The sequence below is a fragment of the Camelus ferus genome, chromosome 10, assembly GCF_009834535.1.
Source record: "Camelus ferus isolate YT-003-E chromosome 10, BCGSAC_Cfer_1.0, whole genome shotgun sequence".
NCBI lineage: Eukaryota > Metazoa > Chordata > Mammalia > Artiodactyla > Camelidae > Camelus > Camelus ferus.
Window position 1 is genome coordinate 19135278 of NC_045705.1, and position 14138 is coordinate 19149415.

Consider the following 14138-nt stretch of genomic DNA (forward strand, 5'->3'; position numbering starts at 1 on the left):
TCTTCAATTGTCCAACAATTTTGAGTAGTTTCTTTTTAAGTTAATTATACTCTAAGTACATTTCATTTTAAATTTTTAAGTGAATTTGTTAGTGTTTACAACATTAATTACATAGAGTAATTCTTTTACATATGGTTTTACAAACAAAATATCAGTAGTTGAGTGGCTGAATATCTTTAGTGTTGTTCTAGTTTCCTAAACTTTGATTTTAAATTGATTTTTAATAAACCAGTATTTGAGTTACATGCTTATGATCATATTACCCTAATTCAGATATTTATAAGAACATTTTCTAGTAAAACTGAAAATGTGTTTTATGTTTGTGCCTTTTTGTTTGAAATGACAAAAATATTGTTCATTTTAAATTCTAGGTATATTTAGAACATGTCCAGAGTTTGTGTAATTATTAATAATGGAAAAAGAATTAGTTTTAATTGTCAAGTTTTCTCCAAGGCTTATTAAATTTGAGGATAAATATTAAAGTGGAATTTCTAATAACCTTTCTTTTCTGTGTTGTACTTCTATAGTAGTTAAGTTACTGTGCACATTCAGGTCTCAGCTATTGAGCTAATTTATTAACAAGTGCTAAATATAACGTTAATGGAATGCTTAACCAGTTATGTTGAATGCTGCATGGTCCTATCACAGAAGAGAAGAGGATAGTACAGTATATTATGAAAGTAATTGTAATGTGTAGTGTATAATTACATATAACATATAATTATTTCATAATAGCACCTTAAGCAAAGTATTGCAAAGGTAATTAAAATGTTGTTCTCAACTGCAATTTTAAAGTTATTGAAGTACCTGTCCTTGATAAAGCCTAACTTTTATGCTAAAGATAATATGAAAAGGTAGATTAATCTTATTCTTGGTTTTGTTTCATTTCCAGGTGGAGGTTTGGCCGTTGGAACTGTTCTTCTAATTGGTTAGTATAGCATACATGCTTTGCCCTTCCCAATCAGTTTTCTGTTGTGCATAATGATTTATGGGGTTGCCTATTCTGAAATTAAGTGTTTAACTCTCTACAAGAGTTAAGATAAATTAAAGAGGAATTGCCTAATTGCCTTAAGTTCTAATGTAAATTGAAACGTTGATCTGAACTTGAAATGAATTAGGTAAATATATCTGAAAATGTAGCTCTTATAATTTAAAAATGTTCACAGTGCATTGTGTTCCATTTTTTAAAGAGACTAAAATTAGTACCAATTGATTTTTTTGGATAATGTCAGTATTTAGAGTGGGATTATTACAGTGATTATTTTGATAAATTGATGTTCATATAAATTCATTGTATATATCATAGATTTTTATCATAAGTGTCTTCTTATTGAAAGAGAAGTAACAAACTGGTAAGGCATATTTTTGTTCATCTTTAAAGCCTTAATGGTCCTTATTGAAATATACATCATAACCCTATTTGCCTTTTTAAAATTTTAGTTTAGATCATCCAGCCTTGGAATCGAAATAAACCTTGGCTCCTGTCTAGTCGCAAATCACTTTTCCATAATCCTTAATAAATCTCAAACACCTTCTGAGTACGGATTATCTAGTTTAAATGGCTCAACGACTTCACAAAGCAATGCTTTGCTATTGAAAATGCTATGATTTATTAGAAAGTTCTTTACTCATTTGTATACTTGTAATGAATTTGTTGTTCCTAGTTTTGTCCTCTGGTACTCGTTCACAAGGTACTCTTAAAATATTTGAAACTGTTTATCACCTCAGATCTCCAAACTAAATAGACATGGTTTCTTAAACTGGTTTCTGTGTATCACCATATTCCCACTCCTTACTCTCCTAGTTGTTCTCTTGTCACACCTTCTGGTCTGGCATTGTCTCTTCACTTGCGCCCAAAACTGAATACAATATTCCAAATTTAGTATGACCTATGCTAAAATTCCAGAAATGGTGATGTCAGTTGTAATTTTAAAAATATATCTTTTAGCAAATAAAGTATGATTGAAGGATTTTTATGGAAAAAAGTAATTCAAAGTTTTGATATAAATATATAAATATATCAAAATACAAAGGACATGTAGAAAAATGAGGTTGTCCTTTCAGTTTTTCACTCCCCATACCCAGAGACTATCCTGGGTTTCCCACCCAAATATTTCTACATAAATAATGTACATGGGAGCATTCAGCACCTTGCTTTTTCTACTTAGTACATCTTAGCAATCAGTCCATGTGCATTCATATGGATATACCTCATTCTGAACAACTGCATAGAATTTCATTGTATAGATGTGCCACGATTCATTTAAATCATTCTCTACTGATAAATTGAATTCATTTGTTTCTGTTACTAACAACCCTACTACAAATTTTATATATAAGATATAACAAATTCCAAAGATACAGGTGTGCTTGATAGAAATACATTAAATTGTATTAAATAATAGAGTGCTCTCCCAAGAGGTTATACCTCCTTATACTTCAAAGAACAATTGTAAGAATACCAGTTTACCCTCACCCTTGACAATGCTGTATGTTATTAAACATTTTAATCTCTACCAGTCCAAACAGGTAAAAAGTGAATACTGGCATTTTATGATTTGAAACTGGGACTTTTCTCTTAAATGACCAAAAATCTTTAGAGTTATTAAAATGGTTTAAAAAAAAATATGCAGCTGAATTTTAACTCTTTCCTCCAGAGGAAGTATCTGTGAATGAGACTAAGAATCCAATGATGAGTGATAATTCATTCGAAAAATGTTCATTGAACATCCAGGTACATGCTATATATTGGGTTACAAATACAAATGTTACTTTTCCCTTCAGGAACTTTGCGTCTATGGAGGAGACATGTGTAGGGCAAATAATTATATCATAGTAAGTTACTATCATAATAGATGTGTTTATTAGTATTACATTTTATTGCTGATTGTAGCTGTATAAGGGACTACTATTGATTTTCGTATATTGATCTTTTAACTAGCATCTTTTGAATTATTTAACACTTGAATTTTCTAAGTAGGCAATCATTTTCTGCAAATATTGACAATATTATTTCATAATAGATTTTGGTGTCTTAAAAGTGAATGTTTCCATGAAAAATACCTAGAAATATGGGAGTGGCTTTAGAACCAGGCAGTGGGCAAAACCTGAAAGGATTTTGAGGAGTATATTAGAGAAAGCCTAAATTGCCTGAAACAGATTGTTAGCAGAAATTTGTACTTTGAGGACACTACCAACAGGGGTGAAAAGGAAAGAGGGCCATGTTACTGAAAGCTAGAGGAAAGAGGATCCTTGTTATTTAGCAGCAGAAAGCTTAGTAATGTTGTTGTCTGCAGTTATCTGGAAACAGAACGTGTGTGCCTAATGAACTTGGTGATCTAGCCAAGATTTTTTTTATAATGAGTATTAAGGAAAAACTCAAACAAGAGTAACTAAAGCACAGTAACAGATTTTTTAAAAAGTCTGTCCTTGATTAAATATCAGTTCACCGAAGCATTATACTAGGTATTCAATAATGATTTGTTGAATTATTAATTGAATAAAAGAATATAACAAATATAAAGCAAAGGACTTGCCTTTATAGTCTGGTCTTTCCATAAAGCTAATATTTTGAATCTTCTCAGGATTATTTATGCCCTACTGTCAATTTCTTCTAACTGTATAAGATTTTTTAAAATAGGTATAACATAGATAAACTTAATTTTATTATGTTAGCTTGTTTTCTCTGGGAAATCTTAAAATAGAATTTGGAAGCATTTTTCCCTTTTTTTGAAATATTAACAGAACGTATCTTACCTACTAGATTTTCTACTTTTCTCCATTCCTAAGTCAATACAACTTGTACAATAGATGAAATCTGCCTTAAAATATAGGTGAATAGTTCTAAATATAAACTAAACATGGAGATTTAAGATCAGTGGTTAGGCGCCTCGGGCTTTACTATACTGCTCATCACTCAACAGAGTTATTTTTTCCAGAAGCAAGAGAAAATTAAAGCGTGAAGGTAATGTCCATTAATAACTTATCACCGTAGACTGTCAACATTTTAACCATTTTCTCTTGAAATAGATTACTCATTTACCAAGGCAGTTGTGTATATAAGTGTGTGCATGTGCATGAGTGTGGAATAGCAGAGTTGTGGATTAGCAGTGTAAGAGCTCTGTAACTATGGAGGCTGGAGACAGTGAGCACTGCCAGAAAACCCATGGTAGGTCTACTTTGGACCTTCAGAATGCAACACAGTAAATGAATATGAGTACATCAAAGGCCTATTCTCTGAGGAATAAATTGAAGAACTAAGGGGGTGTTATATTTACTTTGAAAATCAAAGATAGAAGTTTCTTAAAACATGTTTCATTCTTTAGTACTGGAATAGGTTTGAAATGTCTTGCATTTAAATTGCTTTCTGACTGTCTGGTACATGGGTAAATTTAGAACACTTTAAAATTATGAAAAGTGAAGGGATGGCATAAACATTTTGCGTTCTCACAGCTTCTTTTAAAGTAAAGGCTCTTGATCTGTTTGTGGAGATACTGAGCATCAAAAAGATTTAATACAAGTCAGTGATTAAAGTTATGTGACATGTATGAATGCATTATTTTTAAGTTAGTCTCTGACGTTATTTATATAGTTTTAGTTCCAGAAGTAGGAGATAAATGATATGCTTTTAAACAATTACAGCTAATTATGAGCATTCTTCTATGTTAGTTACCTATTGCTGTGTAACAATATTAACACAAACTTAGTATCTTAAAACAACTCACACTTACTATCTCTCAATTTCCATGGGTCAGGAGTCTAGGCACAGCTTAGTTCATTCTCCGCAAGCCAACAGTCAAGGTGTTAGCCAGGACTGGCTTCTCATCTGGAGGTTGGTAGAGGAAGGATCTACTTCCAAGCTCACTTGTTTGTTGGCAGCATTTAGCTCCTTGATGTCAGCCAGAGACGCTCTCTGCATAGGGCAGCACACAACATGGCATCTTATTTCTTCAAAACCAGTAAGAGAGAATGTCTCTCAGCAAGACACAATGTTACAGTTCTGTGTAACAGACTTGATGTCCCATCCCCTTGGCATATTCTTTGGGTTAAAAGCAAATCACAGGTTCCACCTACATTCAAAGAGAAGAGATTATATAGAGGCATGAATACCAGGACACAGATTCATGAGGATCACCTTAGAATCTGTCATACTTATCATAATTTTAATTTGTTATTATTTCACATATTAGCAAAGGCTAAGCACTCCCAGTATATCTCTTACAGGATATTACAGTATTTTCTTATCAGGTGTCTTCAACTGAATTTGCTGAGCTGTGTTTTTCTTTTATATCATGTAATAAATTCTGAGCATTTTCCTTATTGTGTATGAGTTGGCAACCTGCAGTCTAGTGGCTGGTGACCTGTCTATAAAGTTTTATTGGAACACAACCATGCTTTATTTACTTGCACATTGACTGTGGCTTCTTTTGTGCTACAAGAGCAGAGTTGAGTAGTTTCAACAAAGACTGCATGGTTCACAAGCCTGAAACGTTTACTTTTTGACTCTTTAAGGGAAAGCTTGGGGAATGGGTATAGCTCAGTGGTAAAGCATATGCTTAGCATGCATGAGGTCCTAGGTTCAATCCTCAGTATTTCCATTTAAAAAAGAAAAAGAAGAGAGAGAAAGTTTGCCCTGTTTTACACGATTATATTTTGTATTCTCCTTAGTTTATTTTATAGTAGTAAAATTTGTTAAAAGACTGAAATAGGACAAACATACCAGTGCAATCCTTTAGTAAAACCACCTGACCTTTTGTACTGAAGCATTTAAACACCAGCAGTGTGTTTTAACACTGTTAGGCAGTGTAAATCTTGGTTTTCACTCTCTGTAAACTTAAACTGTTGGAATAACTACAAACAATGCATATTTAACATGCAGATGTAGGAAGTATGGAAAAGGCTTAAATTTAATCAGAGTATGGGCAGAAATTGAGGGGAGCTGAAGGGAGAAAATTACTTGTATGGTAAACTAAACAAACACCTGTGTGGGAGAGAATATCAGCAGGGTGTGCTTATGTAAGGAAAAAGTGACAGTCCTTCTGAGGGAGAGAGTATTTATTTAGGACTAGTCACAGAAAGTTTGGCCTGCTTTCCCTGAGTTTTTTGCTTCAACTACCTACTTGTAGAATTCAAAATATGAAATTTCAGAACCCTTATACCAGCTCCTCAAACTGCAGCCTGCAGAGCTTGGGCTGTTTTCTTTTTACCCACCAGAGGACACCTGGGATTTTTGTTTGTTTAACTTTATGGCCAGACAGACCATCATGCTTCCCTTCCTTGTTACCTTTAGTCATTGTCCAAGAATTAAGCTGTTCCAGTGATCTTATCTCTCTCTGTTATCTCCGTAATACTCTGTTTTTTCTCTCCGTGGAGTCAATTTCCCAATATTGCTGTCCTTTCTGAACCTTTTCAGTTTGCCTACCATAACACCTATTTCATGTAAAACAAGCTCTAGTACCTTTAAATCTTATAATTAAATATTTTTTAAAAATATTTAACATTTATTGAGGATTTACTGTGTGCTGGGCATTATGCTAAGCCTGTGGTGTTTATTTTCTCATTTTATTTCACAACAATCAGATGAGGTGTCTGTATTTTACAAAAGATGGAGCTGAAATTTTGAGAGAAGCCAAGTAACTTGCCTAAGGTTACACATCTAGTAGATGAGCTTTGCAATCAAGTTTCTCTGACATTGACAGATGATAAATGACAGTCATCATTTTACACTAAAATCTGATAACTCATCTTAAAAATTCTTTCTGGAGTGAGATTTATATCTTTGACTATTCTGCCTTCTATACTCTCTCATTACTACCATATACTGACGTCCTAGTAATTTCCCTCGTTTATTAAAGACCATCATGATCTCCAATCTCAAGTAGGCCATTGGCCAGCAAATATTGGTATAACTAGTCACCTCCTTTTCATTCTCAGTAGCCTCAGTGATGTTTTAAAACTCTCTGGTCCTCACACATTGGACAATATTACTTTCTCCCTCATTTTCTGGGATGATTTATTTCACACAGAAGTAAGAGTTTCATCATAAACAACTTCCCACCATCAAACCTCAAAACTTACTCCATCCACAAATGGAAAGATGCACTGTACCTTCTCCTGTCTGAAAATTATCCTTTTCACCTGTATTTTAGGTCTTTCCTCCTTCCACCTCTCCAGGTACCTGGCAATATGAATTTTCTTTTCTCTCTTTATCATTAATATCATTGGTTCTTTTCTCTGTGCACTTAAACATGCTCAGATTTGTTTTCAAGCTTTGTTTTTTACAAAAGGAAAAAAATTCCTCCATCTCAATCCCACCTCCTCCAATTATTGCTTTTTCTCTTCCCTTTCATAGCCAAGCCTCTTGAATAGTCTGTAACACCTCTTACAAGTTTTAGTAATATTTCAGTCACTCCGCAGTCTGCTTCAGGCACCAGTTCTCTGAAACCACCTTAGCTAGAGACATTAGTGACTTTCTCATTGCTAAATCCAGGGAATACCCCTCAGCCCTCTTCCTCCTTGTTCTCTACAGCAATTGACATGGTTAATCACTTTTTTTGGCTGATCCCTAAATAGGTGATCTTCCTCTTGTTAGTTTTTCCTGCTCATAGGAGTCTTTGAAAAAATAGTGTTGATATAATACAGTATGTATGTGTGTGTGTGTGTGTGTGTGTATCTATCATGGGCTGTGCTTTCAGCCAGACTACAGTAGATTTGGTGATTTACAAGATGATAAATTTCTGTTGTTTTCCCCTTAATTAATTCTACAAATATTTACTAAGTGTGTACTGTATGCCCAGTACTAGCCCTATAACAAGATGCGTTCTCTGCCATGAGGGTTTTTTAGCTTAGTGGGGAAATTTCAATAATGTGTATTAAGTGCTACTACAGGAATTGGCAAGATCGTCCCTCCAGAGCACTCAGATCATCCCACCCAGTCTTGAGGAAAGCATCTCCAAAGATGGGGTTACCTAATCTGGACCTCGGGGGATTTAAGGGAATTAGCTAGCCACAGAGGTAAAGTAATTGACGCAAAGGTCTGAGTTAAGATGCAGTATGGCTACTAGAGAGTAATTTAAGTTATGAGTGTAGATAAGATCAGTAGGGATTGTAAGCAGGTTAAAAAAAAAAAGTCAAAATCCTCGCTTATTTTAAGAGGTAGGTAGAAAAAGAGGAACTTTGCCATCTAGTTTAATTGTTTTACCTCTTCATTAATGATAAATCACTTGATATTTTTTAGTATCTGCAAGTGAATATCCCTAGTTTATGTAGTACTTGTCTGCATAATTAGTTTATTCCCTTACTGAGTATTCTAATACATGTTCTTAATGTTACAAATACTTATTTTTATTTTTCTAGTTAAATAGTTTAGGTTTATTTCTTTCTTTACTGAAAAGTTGTTAAACACCAATCATGTACATTTTAAAGGGGAAACAAAAATCGTGTACATTATTACGCTTTTTTTTTTTTTTTACAGTTTCATTGACTTTTTTTTTAATACTTTATTCTTTTAGAGTAGTTTCAGGTTCACAACAGAACTGAGCAGAAAATGCAGAGTTTGCACCTAGCCCTCACCACCCACACATACATACTCTCCTACCCTCAATGTCCCTCATCAGTGTGGCATATTTGGTACAATCGATGAACCAACATGGGCACATTATTATCAACCAAAGTCCATAGTTTACATTAGGGTTTACTCTTGATGTATATTCTATGGGTTCTGATAAATGCATAATGACATGTAGCCACCACTATAGTATCATACAGAATAATTTCATTGCCCTAGAAATCCCTCATGCTTCATCTATTCATTCCTCCCTCCCTCTCTCTCCCCAAACCTCTGGAAACCATGATCTTTTTATTGTACACCACTTTTAACAAGTATTTTTATTTTTGCACGGTAAGCTTTGCATAGTAAACATGGTTGTGGTCTTTGGACACAACCATCCAGAGCCTGTGGACCAAGTTAAAGGATTTAGTTCTTCCTTCCAAGAGCAACGAGAAACCACTGAAAGGTTTTAAGTAGGGAAGTGACATGATCAGGTTTGTATTTTGAAAAGGTCACTGCTAAATTGAAGGAGGATTAGCGTGGATGGAAAGAAATAAGTAAGAGGAAATTGCAGTCATCTAGGCAAGAGTTGTTGGTAGCAAGGCTAGGGGAGTGACCTTGGCATGGAGGGAAGTGAATAAATTCCAGAAATCCTTTGAAAATCAATTTAAAAGAGTTTTAAGCATGCGGAGAAGGATGCGTTGGTGAGTGAGAGAAGAGATATCAAGAATAAATTCTTTTCTATTTAGGGTAGACTTCTCAGTCTTTCTTTAGGTTAAGTTTGAATTGCTGAATTTTTAAAATTTTTGCTGGTCTGTGAAATTCTCTATTTCTCCCATTATTGTAAAGGATGTTCTTATGGCATGGGGTACCCTAGGTTGCAGCTTTTTATTATTCAGGACTTTGACTACATCTTTGCACTCCTTCCTGTCCTGCAATGTTTCTGTCGAGAAATCAGCTGAAACCTCTCTGGAGGTTCTCTTGTGACTAACTTGTTTTTCTTTAGGTGCATTTAGAATCATTTGGTTTACCATGAACTTTGGTCATTTTAATGATAGTATATCTTGTTTTAGGTCTATTGGGGTTCATCATGCTTTGGACCCTCTGTGCTTCCTGTATTGGGATCTCTCATTCTTTCTTTGGTTTCAGAACGTTTCTGTCTGATTTCTTCAAATACCTTTTCAGACCATTTTATTCTTTTTCTTTTCCATCTGGGACCCCTATGAATCCTACCCTAAATAGAAAAGAAGCAGGATGATCTAGAAACGAGAAAACCATAATTGGAAACGCAAGAAGTGCAATGAGTTGCAAAGAATAAACAAGAAGTTGGCAAACAGGACATGAAAATCTTGAAGATGGGAGAGGGAAGCAGGAAAATATAGATTTTTTTTCTTTTTAGGATGTGAATGAGCTTATATAACTATGTGAAGCAAATGGATATACTAATGGGTTAATGTATTTGAAAAACAAAAACAGAAACAAAAGCATACAGTTGACTCACAAAAACCCAAAGGAACCAAGATAATACAAAAGAACATACTCAAAGTGAAGTCAAGTAGCATTCAGCACACATTTACCCAATATCGCTGCTTGCATGTATTCATCACACATGGTAAATGAAATCAGATATTTAGCAAAAAGTTACGTACATAAATATTCTAAAATATTAATTCATAATAGCACAACTTGAACTAATCCAAATGCCTGTTATTAAAAGAATGGATTAATAGTCTGTAATATGCACTTACAAGCCTTCCAACAGAATGAATGAATGACATATTCAACCCTACGAACAGAATGAATGGCATATTCATATAAAAAAAGACACGTAGTTCTAAAAAACAGTAATGAGACCAAAAGAGATAGACATTAAAGTGTACATTGGGATTGATTTCACTTCTGTGAAATTCAGCCCCCATGAATCAGATGGATCCATGTTGTGAGAATGTGTTTCAGTTGAAATGTGACAGAGGTGTATATTCTGGGTTAATGGATATTACTCTAACATATGATTTCTACAGTGGGTCTTCAGATACTGTCAAGTGTTAGAAAGGTTAAAGACATGTGAAACCATAAACTTAACATGGACACACTTCCCTCCGTTTATATTGTGTATTGAGATCAACACAAAAGGAAAGAGGGAAGAAAAAAATGACCATTAGACCCTAATGGAGAGAATCACATTTTCATTACAAACCTCTCCTCTGACACAGCCCCTCCCCCAACACTGACAAAATACCTGACTAATCCAGGATGTCAGTTGCTGGTTGGGTTCCAGAAGGAATGTTGGTTTGTTCCCCAGGGCTTGTTGTGGCTGGTGGATCCACGGTAACTGGGCAGAGCCCTGTGGTGGATCAGTGCCATGGAGGGGCTGCTGTTCTCTGTGGAGCTTGGCTTAGGGCTCTTCTTTGGGAAGCTGAGTGAGGTCGTTGTGTTGCTGCTGCCCAATGGCCTGAGTTCATGGTTCACTTTCCAGAAACTTTCCAGACAGTGGCATGTCTGCCTGTCATGAGTTTATTGGGGGGGGTGGTCTTAGATACTTTCAGATTTGCTCAGTCTTGTAGGAGTCAACTTTATGGGAGATAACGAAAAGAAGTTGGCAAAAAAGCTGGCTTCACTGATTGAGGAGAAAAGCCAACTCATTGACGAGATTTGTGCAGCTAAATAGGAGAATTCTGGCATGGAGACATCTGTAGAGAATGCCAGGCTTGACAGAGATTCATGAAATATACTTAGCCTCGCTGATACCGGCAGAAAAATGATGAGGGTCAACATGCGTTTGAGGAAGGAACTCAACTCTCTGGTCCAAGAACTGGTCCAAGATTCCTACAGTCTAAAGAAGAAGAGATGGCAGAGATGCTAAAAGTGCTCAAGTTCCTGGAAGAGTTCATGAGAATCCACATGTCCCAGGGGGCATTTTCAAACCTTTCAGGGAACCAAGCACCAAACCCTGTTAATCCTTTTCCCAGGGTTGGGCCAGGTATCAAGGACTTGCTGTTCCCTCCCCTCCACTCAGGCATCCATTTCAAAGGATCAACACCTGAGATGCATTGAAGCCAGTAGAAGCAGGGCCAGCCCCTTCTTTAATCAGAGTTCCTCCAACTTCACATTCTGTACACAACAGTGAACTCCTCCATAGTTGACTTCTCTCATCTAAAATATATTGGAATTCTTACATCACACCACGAAATGATGACTTCTTCCTATATGCAGCAAATGCTTGGATTATATCTTCTTAGTGGTGAAAGGAATGTGGTAAGTGAAGGGATCTTGCTGAGTTTGAATATTCATTAGGCCTGACCTCATTTCTCAAGAGAGTATTGGTAACTATTATAAATCAGTTATAGAAGTGAACTGTAGAAGTTGCTATAGACATGTATGGACACATTTTTTGTGGACCTTCTTTTCCCTTCAGTAAAATCCTGGGTGCAGGATATCTTGTTGGTGCAGAATTTGTAGGGTTAAATTAATTTTTCCAACATGTTTGTACCAGTAAAAATTCTCATCGTTGATACAAGAAAAAAAAAAAAGAATAAATCCTCATCTTTCTTAAGACTAAAAGAGGACCACATTTGATGGAAGAATATGAGTTACTGATTTCCATCTTGGACATGTGGAATTTGGGGCACTTTTGTGCTTCTGTAGTTTGTAGTAACAAAAGCCTGAAAGCAGCATGAAAAGTCCTTGGTGGGAGGATGACTAAGTAAATTATGGTACATTTGCTGAAATATCATGCACTCTTACACATAGTTACAAGACTGTGAAGCACGTAGGTCTCAGTGAAAAAAGTAGGATACAAAATTCAATGATAATTGTAACCCTGTAAGAAAACATCTACAGAATAAGTACTGAGCAAGGGAACTATATTCAGTATCTTGTAGTAACCTATAATGAAAAAGAAAATGAAAACCAATATATGTATATATATGTATGACTGAAACATGTTGTCCACCAGAAATTGACACATTATAAACTGACTATACTTCAATAAATTTAAAAAAAAAGAAAAAGTACTGAAAGGAAATAGAACAAATTTTAGCAATAATTCTGTGAGTGTGATAGATGGTAGGTGAATTATTTAAAGATTTAAAATTTAAAAATTTTTCACATTGTAAAAATATCAGTCTTAGAAATTAAAATTTTTATATCATATTTTTTTCTTACATCATTTATTTGCAATGATCCTGGTTTATATAGTTGCTTCCATAAACTAATTTAACGGTAGGTATTTGAGATAAAATCAATTCTTTTTTTAAACATGATTTTCATTTTTGTTCTAAAGTTGAGCAGACCGAGGAGGGAGGGTACAACTGAGTGGTAGAGCACGTGCTTAGCATGTACAAGGTCCTAGGTTCAATCCCCAGTGCCTCTATTTAAAAATAGATAGATAGATAGATAGATAGATAGATAGATAGATAGATAGATAGATAGATAGAAAGAAAGAAAGAATGAATAAAGTCAAGTCTAAAGAGTGATAGGTTTAAAAAAGTAAAATAAAGTTGATGGAAATGTTAGCTATCTTGATTGTGGTGGTTTCATTGGTGTATACATCTATCAAAATTCATCAGATTGTACATCTGAAATATGTGTAGTTTACTGTACAGGAATCATACCACAACATAGATGTTAAAAATAAATAAATAACCCATAGAAAATTGTTAAAAATGAAATAAAGTAAGATACAGTTGAACAGATACATAAAATGAGTATCTTTCGCAGTATCATAGCTGAATTAATAGGCAGTGCTGGTCATCTCATCCACGTTTGTCTCTGCTGGCTTTTCCACCTGTTGGCTGTAAAGTGTGCAGAAGCACTGGAAGCATTTTCCTTTTCCTTTACACATACAAACTTTTATAAAATGCTCCTAAATCCATACCAAGCCTAATTTGTGTCTTTTAGATTTACAGATATTAACTTTAACTTTGTGATGGATAGTATTAATGAACTGCCTATGTCCTTTAATATATAAAATTATACTTTATGTAAATCTACTATACTTTTGATTACGGATTTTCTCTAATATACTGTGCTGAGAAGGTTTATGGACAAGTTACCACATGGTATTTAGTTACACCTTAGGCAGTTGCTTGAATAAACCAACTTTACTGAATTATAATTTACATACAATAAAGTAGACCCATATTAATTGTATATTTTATGAGTTTTTACAAATGTATATACTCATGTAACCACCACAACAATCAATATGGGAAACATTTCCATCATCTCCGCAAATTTCCTCATGCTTAAAGTGTTTCCTGGCCCCAAGCACCTAAAATCTCCTTTCTATCACTAGAGTTGAGTTTTGCTTTCTCTAGAATATCATATTAAGGCAATTATACCATATATAATTTTTATGTCTGGCTTTTTTCACTTAGCTTAATGTTTTGAGATTCATCTGTGTTGCTTATGTATCGGTAGTTCATTTCTTTTGTTGTTGAGTAGTATTTCATTTGTAAATGTACCATTTGTTTTTCTGTTCACCAATTGATGCACATTTGTGTCATTTCCAGTTTGGGGATGTTAGAAAAAAAGCTGTCATAAACATTTTGTGTATATCTATGTATGGACATGTCTTTTCATTCTCATG

General features: G+C 34.6%; 1 protein-coding gene across 1 annotated transcript in view; it reads left to right on the forward strand.

Moving 5' to 3' along the window:
* Positions 1-14138, forward strand: part of ELP4 (elongator acetyltransferase complex subunit 4) — a 209770-nt gene that overhangs the window by 6526 nt on the left and 189106 nt on the right. Inside the window, exon 2 of the mRNA XM_032488404.1 lies at positions 893-928. Coding sequence (XP_032344295.1) covers positions 893-928 — 36 coding nt within the window. The remainder of the gene's footprint in view (positions 1-892; positions 929-14138) is intronic.